Source organism: Scedosporium apiospermum, assembly GCF_000732125.1.
Source record: "Scedosporium apiospermum strain IHEM 14462 chromosome Unknown SEQ_SAPIO_0111, whole genome shotgun sequence".
NCBI classification, from domain to species: Eukaryota; Fungi; Ascomycota; class Sordariomycetes; order Microascales; family Microascaceae; genus Scedosporium; species Scedosporium apiospermum.
The window spans coordinates 47531-72191 of NW_015971812.1; the positions used below are offsets into that span (position 1 = coordinate 47531).

General features: G+C 52.1%; 7 protein-coding genes across 7 annotated transcripts; 3 read left to right on the forward strand and 4 right to left on the reverse strand.

Annotated features, from left to right (window-relative positions):
- Positions 1–2260: 2260 nt before the first annotated feature.
- On the reverse strand, positions 2261–4691 carry SAPIO_CDS7814 (Artemis protein; the record flags this gene model as incomplete). The annotated part of the gene is made up of 7 exons (XM_016789604.1): positions 2261–3206; positions 3276–3692; positions 3757–3979; positions 4085–4190; positions 4278–4404; positions 4476–4581; positions 4646–4691. The coding sequence occupies 7 exons, from the start codon at positions 4689–4691 to the stop codon at positions 2261–2263; spliced, it is 1971 nt and encodes a 656-aa protein (XP_016640721.1).
- Positions 4692–6054: 1363 nt separating this feature from the next.
- SAPIO_CDS7815 (2,4-dichlorophenol 6-monooxygenase) lies at positions 6055–8226 on the forward strand (the record flags this gene model as incomplete). The annotated part of the gene is made up of 5 exons (XM_016789605.1): positions 6055–6145; positions 6218–6298; positions 6386–6531; positions 6604–7226; positions 7305–8226. The coding sequence occupies 5 exons, from the start codon at positions 6055–6057 to the stop codon at positions 8224–8226; spliced, it is 1863 nt and encodes a 620-aa protein (XP_016640722.1).
- A 1015-nt stretch (positions 8227–9241) lies between these two features.
- On the forward strand, positions 9242–10576 carry SAPIO_CDS7816 (S-(Hydroxymethyl)glutathione dehydrogenase; the record flags this gene model as incomplete). The annotated part of the gene is made up of 3 exons (XM_016789606.1): positions 9242–9511; positions 9614–10294; positions 10382–10576. The coding sequence occupies 3 exons, from the start codon at positions 9242–9244 to the stop codon at positions 10574–10576; spliced, it is 1146 nt and encodes a 381-aa protein (XP_016640723.1).
- Positions 10577–11587: 1011 nt separating this feature from the next.
- Positions 11588–12224, reverse strand: SAPIO_CDS7817 (uncharacterized protein; the record flags this gene model as incomplete). The annotated part of the gene is made up of 2 exons (XM_016789607.1): positions 11588–12133; positions 12201–12224. 2 exons carry the CDS (start codon positions 12222–12224, stop codon positions 11588–11590), a joined length of 570 nt encoding a protein of 189 aa, XP_016640724.1.
- Positions 12225–13694: 1470 nt separating this feature from the next.
- On the reverse strand, positions 13695–18103 carry SAPIO_CDS7818 (uncharacterized protein; the record flags this gene model as incomplete). The annotated part of the gene is made up of 4 exons (XM_016789608.1): positions 13695–17485; positions 17539–17813; positions 17876–18016; positions 18078–18103. The coding sequence occupies 4 exons, from the start codon at positions 18101–18103 to the stop codon at positions 13695–13697; spliced, it is 4233 nt and encodes a 1410-aa protein (XP_016640725.1).
- A 1111-nt stretch (positions 18104–19214) lies between these two features.
- SAPIO_CDS7819 (uncharacterized protein) lies at positions 19215–19616 on the forward strand (the record flags this gene model as incomplete). The annotated part of the gene is made up of 2 exons (XM_016789609.1): positions 19215–19323; positions 19450–19616. 2 exons carry the CDS (start codon positions 19215–19217, stop codon positions 19614–19616), a joined length of 276 nt encoding a protein of 91 aa, XP_016640726.1.
- Positions 19617–21009: 1393 nt separating this feature from the next.
- Positions 21010–24395, reverse strand: SAPIO_CDS7820 (CDC24 Calponin; the record flags this gene model as incomplete). Its single annotated transcript, XM_016789610.1, has 5 exons — positions 21010–22475; positions 22531–22717; positions 22780–23022; positions 23096–23641; positions 23808–24395. The coding sequence occupies 5 exons, from the start codon at positions 24393–24395 to the stop codon at positions 21010–21012; spliced, it is 3030 nt and encodes a 1009-aa protein (XP_016640727.1).
- Positions 24396–24661: the final 266 nt, after the last annotated feature.

Below are 24661 nucleotides of genomic sequence, written 5' to 3' on the forward strand. Positions count from 1 at the left end.
AGTGTCAACCAAGGAAGGGAGAAAGAGTAATGGATGAATATAAGAGATCAGCAGTGCAAATCTGGATGCTCTTCCAGAGCAAGGGCAGAGAGGAAGAAACAGATCCTGGGCCGGCAGAAATGTGATGAGCAGCGGGATGCTCCTATAAGTAAATCTTCTGCCCGCTCAAGCGAAAGAGTTCGTCGAGGTTTCAATAGCCACGATCGTTAGAAACGTCCGTGTGCCGGGCGTAATGCGTCGTCGAGTGTTTCCGTTTCTCCATGAACTCGTCGCACCATTGCCTCCACATATCCAAATATACATTTCTCAAGCGGCTTCATCGCTATCACATCACAGCACAGGCCGGATGTTTTTTCTTTCCCCCCCTCCTCTCGTCCATCCATCCATCCTTTCGTTTCTACCATTACTACCAGTGCACTCTCATTCTTTGGCCCCAAAGCCCCAACATGTTGAAACAGCCTCCGAGGCTTTTACTCCTCCTGGAGTCGGGATGAAGCCCAGACCGTCGGGGTATTTGAGTCTGTGCGCCTCTCTTCTGTCATTGAAAACAACCGAGAGGGTGGCGACCTTGGGGGCGGGCGGTGAGTGGCACGATTACCCTCGAATCATCCATGATAAAGGGAAAAGATCTTCGTCTGCGCATCGAAGAAAATGGCAAGATCATGTTGGCAGTGACAGCAATTCCTTCCGCCCCTTCTGCCTGGACTAACAGCAAGCGATCCTTCGAGACGGTTGGTGCTTAGCGGGGTGTATGAGGTGTATGGGGTGTATGGGGTGAGCGGCACAAAGGGGGCGGCGCGATATCGCCTAGACGCGACCGCCTTCTCTTCGCACCTGTTGGAGGCCATTGAAGGCGGCATATTGCATATTCCCACCGGACGGGAAAGTGAAGTCTAAGATTCGTGTGCCGCTGAGTCGCAAAGGCGGAGCGGGAAGTGGAGGGGGGACGAGTCGTGCGCTGGGGCCAAAACCCGTCTGCGACAGGGGTCCTCTTCGATGGTGTGGCTCAATGGTTTCCAAAGTTTGGGCGGACCAAAGATCCGAGAGGAGCCGCACACGGTGACAGGGTCTGGGGAAAGGCCCGAGTTGAAGGCTTGAAGCCATCAAGTTGTCCCGATCCACCTGGCATCAGTGGGTAATAGTCCATGAGTTCTACCACCTCGGACAAGGCGCACGCACTTGACAGACACTCCCCACCACTCCGCTTCCTGTCACACGTCACAGATGTGCCTCGTCGCAGGGTCACAGCGTACATATGGTTGCATTAGACCAATACGTCAAGTGTCTGAATTAATTTTTGGCCCTCCTCCCTCTTCCCTCATTGCGAAATGCACAAGTGTCGGTCATTTGCGCAAACAAAAAGTGTTGTCGAGTCGTTTACTTTTTCATTGATGAATCCGAGGATTTTGCCCATGGCCAGTAGTTCTGTTCTGCGGGTGATGTGATCTCAGATCTTCGGGACTAGGGAAGCAGGATCTAAAACCCCTGCAACACCTGGTCTCAGCCAATTGAGCTCGGCGAGCCGTTCTTGGGCTTTTCATCACGGACCGCTCCCCAGACTGTGGTCTTCCCCGCATCTGCAACGACGAACCATGGTTGAGGACAAAGTCGATTAGTTCCAAGGTGTCATCCGGAGGCGGGTTGACTGGTATCTGTATCTCAGCTTGCCCATCAAGAATCTGACCTTGGTGCTGGAACTCCAACCATTTTTGGGATTCAGGGTGCAGTGAGCCCCAGAATAGCACGGCATCAAGCTATACCTAAGGTAGCCTGGGTATGAACCTTTATTTCTTAGTGTAATAAGGCGCGAGAAAGACGGGGGCGTAACGCAAGAAAAGCCTGGTAGAAGAATGGCGGGACACTACAGCCTCCTCTTCCATGTCAAATCTCATGACAAGCGAGAGGATTTCTGCAATTGCCTATGTGCTTCTCTTGGGAGATCATCTGTAGAAGCACGTCCACACCATTCACCTCGTTTTGCAGGGCAAAGAATAGACCATGTCCCCGATAAAATGGGGTCTCGAACTTGGGTGGGTAGAAGATGGTTATGATATCAAAGGGCGGCACTGGAAGATTTCCGCGACAGGTCAGATATCGATTGGACATTGGGGTTTTGGTATCGATTCACGCCGGGGTTCTAAGCGATCCTCATTCCGCCTCTGGCGAGCATTGACTGATTACAATCAATTTCAATGCCTTGTCGATATTGCCTCCCGCCCATAATGCGCAGAAATATTTTCTATTATCGCTTTGTTCATGTTTAATGACCATCGCCGAGTTCGACCTCTGCATGAGTATGATTATGTCCAGTAGAGATCAGCCCAATGGCTTCCCATCCTCCGCTTCCATCCCCGGCCAAGTTCCTCATCATCGCATTGTAAGCATCTATCCGTAGTCTCGAAGGCGCAGGAGACCCTCCTGGCACTGAAGTGTCTGAGAAGGAGGTCGATGCAGTGCTATCCTGGCTTGTCTGAGCTGAAGTTGGTCGAGCATACGATTCGAAATTCCGTTTCCTAGATGCTTCCCCTTCTTCTTGGAAGGATACCTCAGATTGAATCTGGGGGACATCTCTATTGCCGGAGTCATCGGAAATCTCTATCGGTTTGCTCACAGACTCACCGTCGGCCTTCGAGATGGACGTTACTAATTTCGGAGCTTTCCCTTGCTCCACAGGACTGACAGGAGGTTTCCCTCCTCGCGAGCTAATTGACAGCTGACTTTCGTGGGTCTCGGATCTTTGAGAGACCGATTGCCCATGGATGCCCATCTGAGACGCTAGAGCTTCCATCTTAAGGTCATGAGCAAAGACATCACCAGAGCAGTGCTCGCCGAAGAGCGACTTGATGCTAATCCCTTCTTTCAACCACTCCCTAGGGTTGACAGTGCAAGGCCAGACGTCCCGTGGTCTGAACGCTTGGAGAAAATGGCACAGCTCAGGATAAGAGGAATGCCTCGAATAAGGAAAGCTGATCCTTTTCGGCAGACCTTCGGAGGCTGTGCCCAGAAGTGTTCGACGCTCGGTCTTTCCTAGCAGCGACGTCCTTAACATTGACTCCACTGCTCTCTTCAAGTTCATCTCATTTTTGTCTCCGAATGAGGACATGTCGAGGTCTAGCGAAATGTTGCGACCGTCGGCCGTCTTATTCAAAAGAGTTTCGCGGATGCGGTCTTGTACCTCGAGCGATACAGCATCATCCTCAGTGATTCTATTTTTCTCATGTTAGTCTGGAGTTCCATTTCGGCTCAGGTCCTTGGGTATTCCGGGAAATTTTTACATCTTCATCAAGACATTCATCTCTTCGAGAGTCAAATGTTCAAGCTCCGCCTCCCTCTCGAGGTCGTCTCCTCCACCACCCACACCCATCTCAACCAAGTCGGCACCATCGGGCAAGCGAGCTACTATGGGTGAGATCCAAACAACAGGGGACTTCTTAACGACCTCGCAGTAGTTTCCCTTCTCACAACTGTGCAGACGTACGTTCTCGTCTCGAGTTAGACATCCGGGATGTGGCGTATTACCACAAGTAAAGCCCGTCAACGCGGCAGCCTCGGAAGCCATGTGGAGATGCGGGCCAGGACGGGCGTTTTCGGGGAGGCGGGCTGTTAGGGAGGAGTAAATTCTCATTTTGTAGTCGTCGACATGGATCCTAGACTTCAGGGCCTTGGAAAGGGCGATCCATACATCTTCATACCTATGAGTATACGTTATCCAGTGTTAGCCAGGGCAGGAGGAGACAAGTGGGGAGAGTTCCTTACCCGAAAGTCCAGGCTTGTAAGTGAAATATGGTGTCTTTGGGATACTTTGATACCGTTTGTAGTAGCTGAGCGATACCTTCGGCTTTCGTCTGAAACGACAGGCCGCCGGTGAAAGAGGTATCGAGGTAGATCTTGTCGAGGGTCCGTATGCCACTTGTATACTCGACAAGATTTGGATTCCTTGCGATGGAGCTCACAAACCATGGCTCACTGCGAAGGTCACCTGTATAAATCACAGCGCTTCTCTCACTCTCAAAGACTTGAATTGAAATGAATCAGTAAGTTGGCATTACATGGGTACGCGAGAATCAGAAGGACAATGTCTTACGGAACATTACGGATCCGGGGCAGTGGTTGGCGTCGAAGAGCGTAACACGAACGGTGACTCCCGGCTTCAACTCAAGTTCTGTTGGCGTCTCCAGAGGAATCGGTTTCTTGCGGAGACAAATGTCAGATGGCTTTTCTCTCTCATTTATATCTCACAGACTTCCTACAGCGGAGTATCATAGAACAGGTCTTACCAAGAGATTTCTGAGATGTTTGTAGGTTTGGACTCTCGCCTCGAGAACTCCCCTAGCATGATTAATCCTGCACGGATACCGCTCCAGACGCAGCAGGATCTCCCTTGTGCCCGCGGAGCAGTACACACTTAGTCAGAGACGTGCACGATCAGTAAATTAATTCGGCCTTGAGATAGTCGCGATAAAATGGGGACATACAAGGGGGCCTTGAGAGTCTCGAGGCCAGCGAGATGGTCACTATGAACATGGCTTAGGAAACATGCCAGTGGTCGAGGATGATTTGGGTTGTAGCGGAAGAAGTCCACTGTTTTTTTTATAAGATTAACATCAATAACAAAGGCTCGATCTTCAATACTGACCATACTGACCTCGAATATCTGGGAACTCGGAGATAATGCCGTTGAAGGTAGACATGGCGGTCGTGAGATGACTTTATCTTGGCCTTCTTTGGACTCTCTTGGACGTGGGCGGTTCTTGGGTCTCGCCCAAAGACGATGGATTATGGGTGGCCAAGAAACATGGCGGAGAATTGAATGAGGCTAGAATTCTCAACCCCAAATGCGTTAGGACTTGCCGTGCCGCGATTCGATTCACGATTGCTCGTGCGCTGAACTTGAGCCGTGAAGGCAACGAAGACTGGTGTTAGCGATGAGTCGTGGTTGCCTGCTGGCTCAACAGGCACCTTCCACGTCCTCTGTCCACTGCCGACACCTGGCAAGATCACGTGCATCCCGACAGTCCCTCATGCTCCACTTCCCCTTCTCAAGACAGTTGCCGCTCCTCGACTGACACTTTAGAGGATCACGGTTTTCCACCTTAATTTGCACATCAATCATGGGCTTTTAAATCGAATTTCATTTTTCGTATGTTAAGTCTAATCCACTAGACCCCATATAAGTTTACTTCGTGCGGCACAGCGCTGGCGAGCGACAATTGTCAAGATGCACCGAGCCCTCCAAGGCGAGTTGCCATGGCGTCAAGCTGAGACGGGAGGGTGAGAATAAGCTGACAGAACAAAGAACGGCACCTCTTAAGCAACCGAACTGCAGCGAAATGCAAAAATGATTCGATTCGATCAATCGTTGCCGTCAATATGGCCCTCCTGCTGGGCCCCCCTCGGTTACATTGATGTCGATGTATGACTGATTGATCCTTTTACCCCGGAGCGTCTTGGTGTCCACGTCTCATTCCTTCCGGGAGTTCGAAAATCACCGAAATGGGTGTGTTCCTCTTGGCAGAATCCCACCTAACGTTGCGGTGTGATGTCGATTGTTGCATTGTTCTCGCGTTCCTTTACCAACAAGGACACTTTCCCCGGTGTATTTGGAGCTACCCGTCAACTTCCAGTTGCCCTTTCTGCTTCTCTTGCTACTTCTCTTGCTGGAGTGGTTCTTTTTGCCCCTGCCCTGTTTCAATGGACCGGTGGTTCATTAATTCTGGGCTTATCCCGGAGCGGCCTTGCAGATCGGGAATCCTCGATTGGAGGTTTCCCCGGTCTTCGTAAGATATTACGTGAGGACTTGAAGATTAAACGTTTGAAGTTCCCGGCTCAGGATTTGCTTTTTGCAGAGTAACATTGAAGATATATATATTGCCCATTGGCGAAGAGGGGGCTGCAGGAAGCTGTCTGCTCCTCTGGTTGATTTGAGTACCCGATTTAGTCTTCTTTATACAAGATTCCCTGCTCGCTGCGAAAGTGTTGGGGCTGATTCGAGTGTTTCTGTCGTCCTCTTTCCTCTCCTTGTTACAACCTACGCGGAATAGCACGAGCTTGATCATGGCCGAAGAAGATATCCTCAAGACCGACCTGCTCATCGTCGGAGCTGGTCCTGCAGGCGCCTCGCTTGCCTGCTTCCTAGCTTCACATGGTAATGAAGTTGTTAATCTCTAGTTCAAGGCAATTAGGGTGTAATTGAGACTAATATGAATTCATTTCCCAGGCAGGACTGGCATCATAATTGCCAGGGACCCGTGGTCTGCAGAGACCCCAAGAGCTCACATTACCAACATGGCTGGACTGGGTATGAGAGTTTCCTCGATCACTAACTCGCTTCCATATGAACGATAAGGAAAACTAGAAGTTGGCCTCTCTAACACATTCTTTGTAGAATGCCTGAGAGACATTGGCCTCGAGGGGAAATGTCTTGCTCTTGCGACAGAGGGGAAAAATATGGCACACACCAGGTGGTGCCACACCATGGCTGGTGAAGAATATGCCCGTATCTACTCTTGGGGAAATGACCCCAAGAGGAAAGTAAGTCATCCACAAGCATGGAGACAAAGGCAGGGTTGATCCAATGCATTCACATACTTACAAGTGAACCAGGGAGAATACGACGCAGCGAGTCCGTGCAACCACGTGGATCTCCCTCAGACGGAGCTCGAGCCCATCCTCACCCGCCACGCCGCCCACAACGGCTGGAAGCTCGTCTTCAACACCGAGTTCGTCCACTGTGAGCGTCCCAGCCCCGACGTCATCATCAGCGAGGTCCACGATCGCGTCTCCAACCGCAGCTACAAGATCCAATCCCGCTTTCTCTTCGGTTGTGATGGCGCCCGCAGCCAGGTCGTCCGCGACCTCGACATCCCGCTCATCAAGAAGCCCGGCCAAGGGCTCGCGCTCAACATCTTGGCCCGCGCGGACATGTCGCACTTGATGCAGTACCGCACCGGTAACCTTCACTGGGCGTTCCTGCCGGAGAAGGAACATCCTATCTGGGGATGGGCTGCAGTCGTGCGCATGGTGAGGCCGTGGTATGAGTGGATGTTCATCTTCTTACCGCAGCCTGGCGCGGATGTCACGTTGGACTCGATGAATGCGAGCCATGATGAGTATATGGCCAGGGTCAAGGAGCTTATTGGAGATGACTCGATTGACGTGGAGATTTTGGATATTAGCAAGTGGTGGATTAACGAGATTGTCGCTGAGCGATACACCGATGGCAACGTGTAAGTTGAGAGCCGACGTATTTTCCGCTCAGGAAGGAAAGAAACAGCACCCTGCTAACAAAACACCAACCTACCCAGATTCTGTCTTGGCGATGCCGTGCACAGGCATCCCCCTTTCAACGGCCTCGGTTCCAACACCTGCATCCAAGACGCCTTCAACCTCGCCTGGAAGATCTCCTACGTAATGTCCGGAAAAGCCGGTCCCTCCCTCCTCTCCTCATTCTCCCTCGAGCGCCAGCCCGTCGGCGTCGACGTCATCACCCGCGCCAACCAGGGCCTCCGCGACCACACGCCCTGGATGGAAACCATCGGCATGCTCGAGCCGTCGGTTGAAAAGCGCTGCGAGATCCTCGCCGAGTTCGAAGATCCCGGTGAGAAGGGCCGGCGTCGCCGCGAGGAGTTCCAACGGAATATCGAGATTACCTCGAGCGAGTTCCACGGGCTTGGCGTCGAGATGAATCAGCGATATCAATCCGCGGCCGTCTATGTGGACGACGAAAAAGTGCCTCCGCCTCCTGTGCCGGCTGATCCCGTCAAGGAGTACCAGATCGGGACGTATCCCGGCAAGCGGCTTCCTCACGCTTGGCTTAATTCGCGCGAGCCTGGGAAACAATTCTCGACGATTGACCTCGCGGGACACGGACGTTTCTGCCTCATCACGGGACCTTCTGGTGCCGAGGCATGGAAGAAGGCTGCTGCCGTGGTGTCAGAGACCGTCGGGGTTGAGATCAAGGCTTATTCGATCGGCTGGAAGCAGGATTGCGAGGATGTGTATTTCGATTGGGCGAGGAGAAGAGAGGTGGAGGAGGATGGGTGCGTGCTTGTGAGGCCAGATAGGTTTGTCGCTTGGAGAGCTATGAAGATGATAGAAGATCGGGAGGGGAGGCTGGAGAAGGTAATGCGCAGCGTTTTGGCGCTGGATGAGCTTGGGGTTCCGAGGAATAGCATCACGGTGCCCGAACCGATCCAAAACGGCCAGAATAGACACGGTCTTGTCTGAGTTTCCTCGGCCCAGAATTGGATGAACACATAGCTTTACGACACAGCGGCATTCCTCGATTCCTTTTTCCTTTCATCAGCTTGAAAAGGGGGGCTGTTGCCCAGAACTATTTTTTTTTCTTTTAAACTTTCAAACCCCCTAGCCTTGGGATAAAATTATATATTCTCGCACGACGTGAAGGATCCGGCGCAAGGAAATAAGCTCAAGCGCTACGATTCACTTCTGAGCCTCGCACGCCCCAAAAACAAAACTCAACTTGAAGCGTATATATCGTCGTGATGGCGTCAAAGCCTACGCCCACTTGCTCCAACGTCATAGTTGTGGAACCCCCGAAGTCATGGCAGCGCAGACATACTTCCCTTTCTCTCCCTTACATTTAAATTGCGAGATAATCCTGATGTGATTCAACAAAGTCCCCAATTTAAATCCTCAGCATTCTAGAAAACATACGACCCGCGTCCCAGAAAACCGCCCTGCAACATCTTTTTAGCTCGGAGCTTCCCCATAACCGTGCCTCATAATGACAGCTGTATTGCCCCCTCCATCAATGGCCAACCGACTTGATCGATTCAAGCTTTTCGACGGTCTGGAGTATGGATCATATAATCCGAAAAATCAAGACGATGTCAGTCCAGCTATCAAAGCCTCTCATCTTCCAGAGGATCTCGCCCCCGAGTAAGTGGCGGCCCTGAATCGCCTACTCTCCCAGGAAAACTCCCTAAATCCATCACATCATGGTATAAACTTCCAGGGTACACGTTTGCTCTTCTCCACTTGAGATCCAGAAAGCGAGGGTGAAAGCTCATGAAGTGTTATGATATCCCGACAGGGAGGAGACCCCTATCTCCCCTTTCCCGTCCGGAGGACGATTATATAACAGCCCAGCCTAAACCGCAGTCCTCTGATCTCGAGTATCAACCATTCAGCAGCTGCAGTAGGGATCACAGCAAAGCAATACCGAGCCCATACAAACACCAAATCCACTACCAAAAGAATACCCCAAAACACCGACAAAATGGCAGCCCCCATGATGCAAACCGCCTACCAACCCCACCCCTCCCTCAAAATGAAAGCCGCCGTCTGGAAAGGCAACAAGAACATCTCCATCGACGAGGTCCCCAAACCCACCATCACCACCCCCGACGACGCCATCGTCCACGTCACCCACTGCACCATCTGCGGCTCCGACCTGCACATGTACGAGGGCTCCATCGACAAGAGCATGGAGAAGGGCGACATCATGGGCCACGAGGCCATCGGCGTCGTCGAGGACGTCGGGTCGCAGGTGCGTAATTTGCAAAAGGGGGATAGAGTCATCATCATGCCCGTCATTGCTTGCGGGGATTGTTTCTATTGTAACAGGGGGGAGTATTCTCTTTGTGATAAGATGGATCCAAAGCATGAGATGCACGACTTGTACGGACATCGCTTGGCGGGTATCTTTGGCTATACGAAGGTCTTTGGTGGATATCCCGGCGACCAGGCTGAGTTCTGCCGCGTTCCGAATGCGGATCTCGTCTGCGTCAAGATCCCCAAGGACATTGACCCTAAGAAAGTGCTCGGCTTAGCTGACGTCACCCTTACGGCCTGGCATGCCTGCGAACTCGCAGAGGTCAAGGAAGGCAGCACGGTCGGCGTCTGGGGCTGCGGTCCCGTCGGCCTCTCGATCCAACGACTTGCCAAGCTCCGTGGTGCGAAGAAGGTCTACGCCATGGACTACGACGAAAAGCGACTTCAGATTGCCAAGTCATTCGGCATGATCCCCGTCCATGAGTCCAAGCACAAGGCTACGGCCGGTTATATCCTCTCCCAGGAACCTCGAGGTCTGGATTGCGCCATCGACGCGGTGGGCTACAGGTGTGAGGTTTCAGGGGAACACAAGGCTACGAGGTCCGGTCCCGGTGAGGGAGGCAGCTGCGAGGCTGTCAACGAAATCATCAAGGCGACCAGGAAGAGGGGTAACGTTGCCCTTATTGGCGATTTCTTCTTCACGACGAACAACTTTCCCATTGGGGCTATGATGGAGAAGGGCATCACTGTTCGCGGGGGCCAGCTTTTCTCGCAGAAGGTAACAATGGCCGGCTTGTTGTTGAGCCAAATCCGAACACGATGCACATGTTGAGAAGGAGGCAGACTAACGAATTATCGTGACTAGTACATGGCACAGCTTTTGGAACTTGTCCTGAACGGCAAGTACGATCCCTCATGGATGTTCACCGCTGAGGACCAGCTCGAGAATGTCGGCGATTGCTACGAGAAGTTCTTCTCGCATCAGGTCCCCGGTGGACTCAAAATCCTCATGAAAACCGAGTATGGTCGCCAGCTCGAGGCCTCCGGAAAATACGCCTAGAGGGGTCCGGAAGAGGGGAAATAACGAAGAGATGATGATGATGATGATGATGGGCATGATTTAACTGGGGAGCAGAGGTGTTGAGGGGCGGTTGTGGTAATGTAACAAATTGAATTTATATTCGTCGTAAATCTGATCGCAACAACCCCAACAGAGCAAGACACAAAAACTGGAGAGCACTCATCATCCTAAGAAATAATATCAAATATTAATCCGCCTACTTAAGACACATCCTGAAAAATAACCGGTATGTGACGTAAAGGAAGACTCTTGTCTCGAAGAAGCAATGAAGACTGTTGGGAACAGAATCCCTGTGGTTGCATCTAACAAGAAGAGATGGAGACTGTACATCACCATCTTCATAATCCTAGGTGTGCTTGATATTCCGCGCACTCTCTGGGCATTGCAACGCTTCATGACAGGCCCCCGCCTTTCCCGCCCATAGGACAAAGCAACTCGACACCAGTGTGCCCGTAAACAACATTCGGCCCCTCAGGCACACCCGCTCGTCGTGCACCGGTTATGAGTTTCGGCTTTTCCTCTTGTGGGTGCGACTCTTGAAATGGTTCTCCTCGTCTTCGGTATGTCCGTATGAGCAATCAAGTCCGTTGCGGCATTTTGTACCCCAGCGGCAGCGTTGGCGTGGCGTTTTGTCGCTCGTCTTTGCCCGGCCCTTGTGTTTCTTGGCATTGTGATCGACTGCTATAAAGCCGTCATCCTCGATAGCCTATCCATTGTCGTCATTATCGTCATCGTTGTTATTGCCGCCACCATCATCTTCGCCATCTTCGCCCACTGACAGCTCTTGAAATCGATTTGACGTCTTCACAACAACGTCCGAACCTCGAAACGTGCTGCTGAAGATACCCCAGATAAGGGAGTACGCGAAGCCCATACGTCCGAAAAGACTCCTTCGCTTTGAAAAACAATTCCGTCTTTTCATCCGAGCTGAGCACCTTCGCCCAAACTGGGATGAGGACTAGGTCCTGGCGGTTATTGCCCGTGATGTAGCTATAGGTCGGGAACCGTAAACGGGACGAAATGCCTCGATCCGTCGGCCTCGGATAGCGCATCCATAACGACGAGGCTGTGTAGGTCGATCGCATTCCGGTCGATACGGAAGACGGTATGGTTGAGTCCAATTCTGTTGATGAAATTGTCGAGGTAATGCACTAGGACACCGCTACCCTCCCTTCGCTTATATACTGCGGCAAGTCCAATGTCCCAAGACCAAATGTGCACCCGAAATCCATTTTCTGTGATTTTCTGCACTGCAACGTCAAGATCTCTGTCTCCAGAGACAATGATGAACACACTAGCCCTTGAAGCAGATAGATCCTTCCACATGTCGTCAATAGAATCCCCAATTATCTTGCCGTCCACCTCCTTCTCACGTCCTGTCCACTTACTCCGCAGAGAAGTGTTCACTTTCACATCGTGCGACTCGATTGCTCTCCAGACGGTGTCCACTGGCGGGGGCTTCGACCCGTACAGATTGACGTTCAGGGTGAAGGTTTTTTGTTCATCGGTTAGATCGGATTTTTCCAGTAGGACGGTCTTCAGATGACTGACGTCGAAGCACCATGTAGGATCCCCTCTTGCGTCGTAGCCTTGTCTCTCGGACCAGGTCCTTTGTCCTAGGATCCATGGTTGGAGTTGTCGATGTAGACTCGAAGGTTCCCCTGTGGATAGTGGGAGCTAGCGCTTGTTAAAGGCAGTGCCGTGGCGAGAGAGTACAAAGTCAGAGAGTTTCGCGGAATTAACGCGAATAGGAATAAACCTGAATTGAGAAGGACTGTATTCCAGGATCGCTCAGTAAGAAGTCGGTTGTAGGAGGCTGAAAGATCCCCAACGAACAGGTGAGTGGTTGAGGCCTGATAATAAAGACCACGCACTCATCTCAAGCCCGATATTGCGTAAAACGAGGCTGCCAATATTACGGGCTGGTCGCGCTGCGGTCGAAGGGTCGAGTGATCATGCCATTGCTCGTGCTACCCACCATAAACCAATATCCAGAGTCTTGCGCAGAGGGGAGGTAGTGGTTGGATCAACAAGCCCCTCGTTTGCTTACAACTATCCAATCGTCGGATGTTATATTGTTGAGAGTCGGTCTCTGCTTGAACCTTGGATTCGTGTTCAAGGTACCGGCCATCTGCTCTGCAAGAGGCTTGCTGCGTATTTTGCGTAGACGACGAATCCTCCCGAGGCCATGAGGATTAGGCACATCAGACACACCAAGCACATGTACAAGTAGAGTAGGTTAGTAGGATCGCTGGATAAGGTATCGAGGACCTGGGTTCGATAGGAATTAGACATAGTGCATTAAGGGCATCAAGGGAGCAATGAGCAGAACGAAGACAAGACTGAATCAAACATCCTTTCCATTCATTAAAAACGTAACAAAGTCCATCGCTCACGACCAAAAATGGGTATCTTCCAAGCCATAATCCATTCATTCATCTCAAGAGCGAAACAAAACCAGAAAAAGAAAGAAGAAAAAAGGAAAGAAAAAACAAGAAGAAGAAACAGAAAAGAGAAAAACAAATCTAAACGAAACCAAACTCCAGGCTGTATGCGCTCAAATAGGGTATGCCATGCGATGCGATGGATGCGGGGCAATGTAAAAAGGCACTGGTGTGGTGAGTGAATCTCGTTACGACTTCACGGTCCTATAAAACACGTTCTTGACCATTGTCAAGCCCTTCATTCCTCAAAGCAGCCCGGTGCCTATACCGTCTTGTTATGTTGTCCAACCACCCCATCGACGACTAACTTCTCAAGTGGATAGTGCTGATATAATGTAATTGTGTGGAAGCGTCGACATCGGAATGTTGTTGGGGCTGAGAGACAGAGGTCCTCGTTGTGAACGCCCAATTTTGTCAAGTTGTTGCGTGGCAGGGCTATCGTTCTGGTGCTAGGGGAAGTCTTGAGATCGAGGTATACAGCCTTGTGAGTCGCCCCGCACAGATGTGGATGCCATGGTCGCCGAGCTGAGAAATCGAATAGCCGGGAAGAGGAGGAAAAAGAGGGACAACCGCCTTCATCGTAAGGTTGGGGAAAGTCGTCCTTAGGCTCGTTCCGGGGTTGACTACGTCAACCTTCGACGCCTGCCTGCCCCTTACTGGCCCGATCGTGTCGACGATCGGGTCAGCCTTCGGGTAGGCACCGCGACCGCACCCACCTTGGGCTTCACTGGGCCCTTCTTTGCAGCAGGCTTTTTGACGCCAGCGGACTGTGTCAGCGTCGGCGTGGCTGCCTTGGCCGACGACTTCGAACTCCCCGAAGAGGCAGACTTGGCGGCAGACTTGGCTGCAGCCGGCTTCTGGGGCCGACCAACACGCCGCTTCGCCACCGGAGTTCCCTTCGCCACGGGCTCCGGGGCAGGAGCCGCGATCATCTCCTCATCCTCTTCTTCTTCTTCGTAGACGAATCGCTCGTCTTCGCCCCATGAAACCGCCTTCTTCGTCTCCGCCTTTCCGGCCCGCGCCACTCTCGCATCGTGGACTTCCTTAAGTTCCTGCATACGGAGGGCGTGCGGGTCCTCCCGCTGTCGGGCCAGGACTTCCTCGGGCATCTGCGCCTTGCCTTTGTTACGTCGGGTATTAGCCCGCGTAACAGCGGCAAGGTCGGCCTCTCGGCTGCCCGACCCTCCTCCGACAACTCCGGATCCCACCCTAACCGGGATCCTGGAGTTGCCGTCAGGCGAGGGCTCCTGGGCCCTCGACTTCACCCTGCTCGAACGTCGCAAAGGCGCGACCTTTGGAGCTCCACTGCTCCTGGTGCGCTTCGCGGGCGGTTCCGCGGCATCCACCGCCTTCGCCTCGCCGACATCTCCCACCTTCCGCTTGGTGCCAGCCTTCTTGGGACTCGAGCTATTAGCGTCGATATGTCCCAGAGGAAGGCGTGGCGCGGGAGAGCCGGTGAGCGTCGTCGCCATCCTGGCTTGAGTCTCAGCCGACTTGGCCGCCTTACTGGCCTTGTGCTGGTTGAGAAACTTCCCCAGATAGGCTCGATCCTCCGCCTCTTGAGCCTCGGCCAGGTCATCTGGTCGAGTGAGACGCGAGGATTGAGGGGTACAGCTACCCTTCCCAGGCTCAAACGAAGACCCTTGCTTCTGAGGACTGCTGCTCCGCAATGGAGTAGCATTCTCAGAAACTTGGGAATTCAGAGCGCACATGGAGGGGATCGCCGTCATTGTCTTGGGGGTTTCAGCAACATGGGTAGGAGTGGAGGCCTTGTGTGACTGTGGCCTGAGAGGGGCGGCGATTGGCTTGGCGTCGATAGTGGCCGGGGTGGTTTCGGGATGGGCGATGGGAGTATGGGCGGTGGGGGTAGAAGGCGTGGGGTTCTCAGCCGCTTTCTCTTTTGGAGACGGAGTGACGTTGACGCTCTGCTCGGCTCCATGGGCAGAATCAGGCGTCGATGATTGGGGGGTTGTTGGTGTGGTCTTCTCCACCGAAGGAGTTGCCGGGGGACTCGACCTCGTAGGCTTAGACGGAGTAACCGTGGCCGTCTTGGTTACCATGGCAGTAGCTGTGGGCGGTGTGGGACTCAGTTTTGTGGGCTTCGAGGGCGTGACCGTGGCCGTTGGGGTCGCAGTGTCAGTGAAGGGCGCGACGGTAGCCTTGTCTGGCTTGGAGGGGCTGGATAGAGGACATAGAGCCGCGGCTTGATCAGCGGACTTGGCGACTTCTGCATGAGGAGCGATCGAGGGTGAATCTTCGATAAGAATGCCGTCATGACCTACTTGAGTGATCGTCTGACGAGGGGGAGTGTTCATGAGATCACCAAGCGCAAGCTCGGGATGAGTGTCCGACTGGCTGGCAATAATTTCGGCATCATTCCTAGCAACCGATGACGTATCCTTCAGCTGCTGAGTCTGGATTTGGGGAGATGGAGATGAGACTGCTTGAGCGCCAATGTTATAACGGGGCGAATTAAATTCGGCATTTAGGACAACGGCAGTAGGCGTGTCAGGAAGGTCACCAACAAGTTGGTCTGTATTGGTTGAAAGGAAAGACGACTCATCCGTTCCAGATTCCTGCATTGGGGACGACTGGTGATGAAGGTGGATATTAAGAGTCGGATCCTCTACGATCGAGTTGGTGTAGTAAGCTCCTGATGGGGACTGGGTTGGAGTCTCGACGTTGAGGTGAATGTTATACGTCGCGTCATTGTCAGAGTGCGGAATGCTAGGGATGGACATCTCCATGACTTCTTTGAGCTCCTCTGTGTCCATGTCGAAGAAGGAATGTCCATCACCTTGTTCGGATTCTGGCTTGGGAGAGTTCTGGCCATTAATGTTGTATCTAGGCGTGTTCCATTCAGAGTTGAGAACAATCGCAGTAGGGGTATTTGGGAGGTCGTTCACGAGTTCATCTGTATTGGTCGACATGAAAGATTCATCCTCGGTTTCAACGTCTTCAGCATTCTGGACTTGTCGAAGGGGACTAGGATCGGCAGGTCGGTTCAGGGAGAAGCGGGGTGTGAAATCAGGCCTGCGTGTGAATTTCGCTGGAGTTTGAGGAACCTCATTGATGGACTTATTGAAATCAGTCGAAGGGCTAACAGCCTCAAGACTCTTCTCGGCCTTGATAGGGCTGTCCTCAAGTAGTTCAGGAGCCACATGAAAGCCAGGAGAAACGAAACCACCCTCGCCACCGAGGACGATAGTCGTCGGCGTATCAGGCAACCCAGCAATCAATTCATCCGTATTTGTCGACAAGAATGAGACGTCCTCCAGGGGTGTGCCTTCAACGCTTTCAGCCCCGCTTACCGAGACGCGAGGAGTAGCCAACAATGTGCTAGAATCATTTGGCGATGTTGCCCAACCTACCACTTCACGGCCGCCATTGATCATAGGACGCTTCGATGTCTTGCGATCGAGTGGGGATTCGGGTTCATCACCAATTGTAGCGTCGGTATCGTCGTGGATAGGTGTGCCTGGGAGGTTCGACTGAGGGAAAAAGGCAGCGAATCTGGCGGGCATCTTGAACCTCACAAAGAGACGCGAACCTTCCCTCTCTACCACAACCTTCGCATCGACAGATCCGTGTGAAATTTGTTCCGCGACCTTAGCCAAACTCTGGGCAACGGCGAAGGATTTCCGATTGAAAATGTCCAAGTTGGTTTTTGTGTCGACGATCATCGGGGAAGTCTCATTCGAGTCGAGCAGTTGGAAGCTGTCAGTCCGCTCGGAAAAGTCAAACCTAACGCTTCTCAAGTCACGGTACTTCAGCTGCTGCACCATCGAATCTCCGAAAGTAGCGCTCATGTCGGACCCGTCTTCCTCTCCAGACCTAGAGCGGAGGCTGGATGACTCGGTGTGGCGCGTGTCTCCAGAGGGGTTAATGCTTAATGCGCCTCCATTCGTGAAAACATGAACGGGTGTACTAGCGGATGTAGAAGATGTCTCCTTTTTGGTGAGAGAATCGGAAGGAGGTGAGAGAGATAGAGGACGGCTGTCGGGTAACTGGTTCTCTTTCGAGGGAGAGGGAGAAGGAGAAAGCTTTCCGATGCCCCATTTAATCGAGTCGGCGATTTTCTTAACTGGGGACCAGAGGGAGATGCTTCCCGATTGGGCCGAGCTTGGCGTCTGGGGTTCTGCTTCTTCCAAAATGGTTGAGAGACGGGGTTGTCCACGGACCTTAAGCTTGATTGGAACCGTCGGATTGAGTTCTCGACCAAGCTTCACGCAGAGCATCTCAACCATCAACGAGACGGTAAGTGTCTTGCCGAGGATGGTCGACATTGCCTGAAGGCTGGTCAAGAGAGATGGTTCAAGAGCGGCCACTGGCTCTAGTTCGTAGCCGGAGGGCTCGAGATGGCGTTTCCGTCGGATAAGGGACGCGGCGCCATCTTCCTGAATAGGCAAAACCTTGTCGATAAACAGGTTGTTTCGGGTGTGAACTAGCATACGGTTAGTGAGGAACCGAATAATAAGAAGATTGTAATTGACAAACCTTGGGCACTGAGCTGGTCCCAGAAGCCTGCATATTCCACACCGGTCTCGAGATATTCGTGGTCCGTAACTCGGTCCCGGAGGATCTCAGGTTGGGTGCAACGCTTCTTGGCAAAATGGCCATTGGTGGTTATGGGAAGACGCAAGGAGATGTGGATTCGATCGGTTCGCTTTCCAATTCGCTTGCCGGATCGTCGAGAAGGGACTGTGGCTCTGTCCCAGGCCTGCAGCCTTCGCTGGGTCGGATCGTAGGCAAAAGGGTTTTGTGGATAAAATCTGTTGAAAAACAGGACAGGTTAGCAAAGCGTCGCTAGGAGCCAAGCTCGGTGGGCAGCCACGAGGAGAGAACACCGTGTGATGAACGGCTAGCAATTGGGAAAGGAGACGCGTACAGATAGGCGGTGATTCGGCCATTGTTGTGGAGCCAAGCTTCATCCGCGGGCAGACTGCCCATAGGGCTCGTCTGAATAGCATCGACGCTATCGAGTTGTTAGTAGGGAAAACCTTTTAAACACTTGGAAGCTGTGAAAAGTCGCGTACATCGATGAGATTGGTTGGAACGCCATTTTTTGTTCGAAATCGTTCCAAACAAGGCGGTTGGGTACGGGAAAATGTTGGAATATAGGAATAGAGAAAGATATGGGGCGCCGACAAAGTCCAAAGTCGCGAAGATGAGCTTGGCTAGTCGCGATGGTGCTTTGTTGACGCGCTTCAGAAGGCGGATATGATCACCAAGACGGATGTTTGGTTACCTGAAAGAGAGGATTACCAAAATGATGAAAGGTGATTAAGAAGAGAGACGGTAGAATGGAAGTAGAAAACTTTTGAAAAATAGGTAATTTTTCCTTGAGTGTAATACGAGGAAAAGTGGTTGAAAAAGAGTTAGAGATGGGTGAGATCTGAGATCGATGGAAAGGAAATACTTGAAGAGAGCTCAGAAGTCTTGTTTACATGGGGACGGTGGAGGGGCGGAAACGGAAGCTGCTCTCAAGGTGTGTGGAGTCTGCTAGATTGATTGGCCGAAAATTCCCCATCCCACGACGCGCGTAGAGTGACTTTCCCACATGAGTTACCATACGTATTGTTGTGTTGCGAAATCAAACGCGGATTTGTACTGGTACAGTCACCTAAGATACCGCCTGCCGAGTTTGGACACCGCTACTAAGTAGTCAGGTACACAGATACAGAGTCGAGCCTGCCTTCTTCATGTCCTCTCAAGAAAGTATGATACGCCCATTCAGTTCTTTTCGACAAAATTAGATCTGCTTCTTATGTATTAAATCTACGAGGTTAATAAGATGTTATTAGATCCCGTTCTATTCAGGGACCAGATTGCTCCTTGCCTCGTCTGAGCTCTGGGGAGCTGACCTTCCGAGTGTCATTCAATCGTTGTTTCTGCCCGTCAAATCTTGGTCCCTGAATCGAGAGCCACCGAGATAAACTCTCACCGCCTTCTTATCGCACGTGACCTAAATAGACTGATCATGGATAGATACTTCCCAAAGCCAGTAATCGCGTGCATCTCCATAGAGCAGCGATCTCAAAAAATTTAACGGGCCAAACAAGGGCATGACGACCTCCCCTCCGAGCTACGCCGTCGACGCCCTCTAGTATCACCACTCGCGTGCCCCGAATCCAAACCCTTTCGCGCTTTCCTTAAACGAAGCGCCGCCCAAAATGGCCGGGCAAAAGCCCATCCGGCTTCCCACGCTCAACCGACTCCGCGTCAAGAACCCCAATCCCAAGCAGGAGAATCCCTGCGTACGAGTGATGGCATCTCTATTAGGTTTGTGAATTGATTGAACCTCTCATGCATTTCAAAACCCCTCGAGGCTCGGAATTTGGGGAACACAAGGGGCCTCGCAAATGCAATTGGCAACGGACAAACCTGTTTTAGCTGACCATCAACTAGCTTGCTGGGCTTCCTCTGGGTACAACACCGCCGGATGCGCCATCATCGAGCAACAACTACGGACGTGCATGGACGCGAAGAGGCCGCCCCCCCTCCCTAAGAGCAACATCAACTATCACCTGTCGCGATTCCAGAAGAGGTTCACCGGAACCACGAAGAGCAGCTAGACGAGAGGCCCGAAAAACTTTGGCGAGATCTCCCGCAGGGACTACAGTGAAATTTGGAGCAGAAGCTACTGGAGTAGTGGCGATGCATTTATCATCGGCTATACGATGGGCTGGATACAATTGGTCGCAAATTGGGGCCCTGCTGAAGAGCACGAGGCTACGGTTACCCTGACGAATGGGTGAGCGCGGTCGGCGATGCGATGATGGCGGATGAGCGAACCCCGGATATTGAGGCCGGGCTTGTACCTGATATATGTTGTACAATCAGTTATGTCTTCTCATAGACGGTGTTAAAATACATGGGTTCTTCACTATCACTACCGATGTCCTCTTCGCGGAATCTTGACTGAACCACAAAGTTTGCAACCCAGGGGTTTAGGCCCACCGCCATATCTCTCGCACAAGGAAGTGGTCGGGGTTTGAGCTCTCTCGATGCCAGAAGACAGTAACGGCAACACGAAAAACACAAGCTCGACAATTCTCATTCCTATACTAGGTATCTACCACGAAATACAGGACCAGAAGAACAAATCTGCAATAAAGTCAACGAAAAAACCAAGAACATCCGGAAACCCGCCCACACCATTCTCAAGAGAAATAAAGGCAAAACGGATATATGTTGAAGCCCGAATCTTCCAGAAGCTATAAAAGTGCATTACCCACTGCCTCCTTCGCGCATCTCAGCTTTCCCCTAGGGCGGCAACCATTTCCCATCCTAGGACCATGCTCTCTTGTACAAGGAGGGGAATGCATCCCTTTGCCGGACAGGTCGAATGGCTGTCCATGACGAGGTGCTCGGACCGAGAAAGGCCCAAGGTCCCGTGTATCCGGTATCCGCCATCCACCACCTACCACATGGCGCGGAAGTAATAGGAAATGCAATAAATGAAGAAGAAAGAAATTCGATAAAGCGGGTATTAATTCCAAAGAGGCCGGAGAGGCTGCGCAAGTTCTATTTCGGGGCAAAAAGGGGGGAGGCACCCATTATATTTTTGTGCCAAATCACCTCGAGATAAGAGAGGGAGAGAGAGGGAGAGCAGAAGCGCTGAATCTTCGCAAATAAAAAAAGAAAGAAAGTGGTATCATGTGCGACATGTCGTGGTATATGTTAGCGGCCCATATCGAAACACCTGCAACTAAGCCGGCAGCAGGTTAAACTTCTGTAACTGTTCAAGGATCGGCGTCATGAACCTTGACAAAAAGAGGAGGAGAAGAAGAGAAAAGAGAAGAAGGGAATGAATGGAGATCCGAGGAATACTCCCGCCGAGACGCCAAAAACATGCACGCAACCAATGCTCCTATGGTATTCGAATGATGATGCTCTCTGAATATATGATAAGGGTAGTGCACTCATTGCGTGGTGTCACCACGCATTGCCGTTGGTGGAGATGATTCACGCGGGCGTATCGCCAACGCAAAAGAGCTCGATTTCTCCAACGCCTGTGGCGTACATGTTACGCATTCCCTCACGCCACTCGAGGAAGGCGATCTGGATGTCGTCGTCGCTCTCAATGCTAACATAATCGCCGTCCTCGTCTCGGTACCTGAGCTTCAGCAAGCCCTTACCAATGCTGCTGCTCGTGAACCTCGCAAGTTTGGCGTCGATGCGGTCGATAAGAGTTTGGTAGGTGATATTGAAGGCCACCACAAGAGTAAAATATGTCCCGCCCTCGCAGTTGACCTTGACCTTCAACTGGGTGGGCAAGGGCATCTCGTTGATGCCAAACGCGTTGTTCATCATGTGCGGAGGAGGAGAGACTGTTCGGCCTGAGGGGTCCATTGCCATGGGCATTTGGCCAGGAGCGGGCCCAGGGGTTGTCTGGCGAGGATAAACTGGGTGGGCTGGGAAATGGGTCATCGTACCACCAATGCTCCCAGATGGCTGATGCATACGCTCGCGCTGAACGCCTGGGCTTTGGGTATTCGCCCTAACGGGGAGATCCATTCGAGGAGATCCACTCTGGGATCTAGGGATAGAGGTGTCGTGATGAAGATGGGCGGGGATGCCAGGCACCGCAGGTATGCCGGATGAGGGGCCAACGCCGGCTGTGTTGCGCCTCATGGTTTGTTGGCCATTAATATCGGGTGTACTGTACGACCGGCTACGTTGTTGCTGCGCTGCGCTAGGTGGCATGCCTGGAAGAGAAGGTCCCCGAGTGCCCCTACCGTATGCATTCGGCGACGATCCGTCCCTCGACGGTGCACGAGGCATCGCAGGTGCAGTGTATCGATTTGTGGTATCCTCCCAAGGCGGCTGTGGTGTGGTTGTCTTGGGGAAGGGGTAGCCGGGTGTGCTCATCATACCACTGGTGGTGCTGGTCCTGGAAGAAACTGGCGAGTCTGCAATTGGCGAGAAGTAGGAATCACCAAGGTGCTCACCGGGCGAAGGCGCACCGCGGCTCGACAGTTGAGTTTGAAGGCTTAGAGGAGCCGGCGGGGTGGGCAAAGGATACCGCGGCGGTGGCGCGCGGGCAATTCCTGCAAGTGACTGTGAGCTATCACCCGTCGCGGATCGCTGTCGCAGGCTTGTATTCGAAGCATTTCGAGGAAGCATCGTGCCACCGGTAGAGGAAGTGACACCGTACGGTGGCCCCGAGCCAGGGGCACCATAATCTTCGTCGTCGTCCTGATCCTGTTCTTTATACGGGTTCTCCAGCGTGTTGAGGCCTTGCGATTTCATCCAAGTAAATTCGGGGGCGGCTATGTCGGGACTAGAGGTCGACTTGGGAAGAGAATTAGCCTTCCTTTGCGCTTCGAGGCCGGCAGCCCATTTTTTCATCATTTCTTCGTTGGAGAACTTGATCGTAAAGTTCTCAACGCCAGGGTCACCCTTCCACCAGATCTGGATGCTGTAGGAGCCTATTAAGATGTATTAGTTACGTGAAGAGACGATGGGCCTCGGGGAGCGATGTACCTTGCTTTGCCAAGGTGACTACCTCGGTGACATTGGTCATAAAGATTCTCCCCTTCAGTTGCAGTTTCGCATTCTTATTGCGAACCTTGGGACCAGTGGACCTTGTCTTGTCCTTCTTATCCTTGGATTTAGACGCCGATGCTTCCTTACAGCACAGTAGGATGTACTGGAAGAGATAAATTTCATACTAGAGCAGGGTTAGCATTAGAACCAGAGGTCAATCCCAACTGGGGGAGAAAGTGCACTTACATCCTTCTCTTGCTCAGTCCTACCGGTTACAACTGTATAGACACCATGGAGAAGAAGGTTTCCGAATTGTTCGATACGATGGCTCCGCCAATCGTCAACTCTTGTCTTCAGGTCTTCCATAGCTTCGTCGAGGAGATCACGATTGACAGCCTCGTTAGCCTTGGTCAAGACTCGCTCAGCCGCTTCTTTACCAAGAGTAAGGTCTTGCTTCGTAGCTTCATCTTCCGACTTCTTGCACAAGTCCTGCAGTAGCAAAGTTAGCGAGGCGAAGCTCGGGATTTCCAGGATAGGTATTCTAAAACGCAGGGTGACGTACCTTTAACAAAAGAGGGTACTTCACAAGTCGCTGCATCGGTTTCAGCAGGAAGCCGTCAAGCGTATTGAAATCTACGGCAACCGGATGCTCTGCCGCTTGAATCTTATCAAAGACTAAGTTGGCGGTCTGGGCTGCCTTTCTCTGGTTCGCGATAAACGGAGTGTAGATGTCGAACGCGTCCTCAAAAGTCACAAAGGGGCTACCCCACCGCTGATTGTTGGCTGGCATGGAGTTGGTCGTCTCGACACGGATAAGAAATCGCCTTTGGAAATCGAGAATCGCATTGATGTTGAGAAAGATTTGGTGGAGGACATCTCCAGGCACAACACCCTTCTGCTCCAGGGTCTTCTTTAGATCATGTAGGTTCTCGAGGTCCTGTACGTATTTCCGTTCGGTATCGACTAACTCCTTGATGATGTGGTCTCTATAGCTCATCTGCGAGCCAGCCGTCTGGTCCATAACATTTTCATCGGGATAAGGCTGGGCCTGAAGCAATAAGCCGCGTTGCTCGGCAATATCGAGGACATAGTTTACAACTTGTGTAACCTATGATATTCACGTTAGTTAAAAGAAGAAACGAAAGAAAGAGTGGTACACAGGAGAGTAAAAGGAAGGAAGGAAAACAGGCCAACCAGGCGGTCAAGGGGTTATGGGATGAGGGTGTTTTGGCCCTCCCGGGCTCGGGAGCTAAGGGTCGTGAACATGCCTTTACAAAGCCGCTGGTATCGTTGCCCAGGACATCGTTAATAACGAAGCAATCCGCAGAGGAAATATTTAGTTCCTTAAGGCAGGCCTCCACGAATTTGAACACGGCAATCTTAGGCTTATTTTTAGCCGCAGTCTTTCCTTCGTCCACACCGATCGGTTCGGCGGGTTGCAGTACGTTAAAGATGGCGAGAAACGGCACTCCTGTCCGAAACAGGTTCCATAGCGAGTCCACCGGGTCATTGGCGTCGACTTGTTCGAGGTAAACTTCGAAACCAGGGACTTGGCTGAGTCTTTGGCGCAAGGAGATGCAGATTTGATACAGCGACCTCGACGCATCGGCCTTCTGGTTGATAATGTTCGCGGTGGCGACGACTGGGCCGCCGGCACTGCTCATTGGTGTTACTACTGTTTGGGCGCTGGAGAGGGAGTTGAGAGATTGGGTGGAGCTGTTGAAAGCGGTCGAGCCTGAAAGTTGGCTGCCGCGCGGTGCACTGCTCATGGTGCCGGCAGGGATGCCCTCCTTATCTCGATCTCTCTTAAAGATTGGGGTTGTGTTGTTCCGTATTAGGGGGGCATGGGCCATAACATCCATGGCGAGAGGAGATTACGGGACAGCGAGGAGGTCAGGCGGTTGGCGTCGTCGACAAGGTTGGTGTCGAATTAGCGATCCACCGAAATCGGGTAAGCGGTGAGAGGTCCAACTATCGGCGAACAAAGAGTATCCCTTTCAGGGGAAACATCCGAGTCACGGCGTCAAAATCGCATGGAGACCAGACCTGGACGTCTATTCGAATTTTCAATAGAGCTCTCTCTCTTTGTCACTACCACGGTCGTTTCGCACTCGCAGGTTATAGCGGC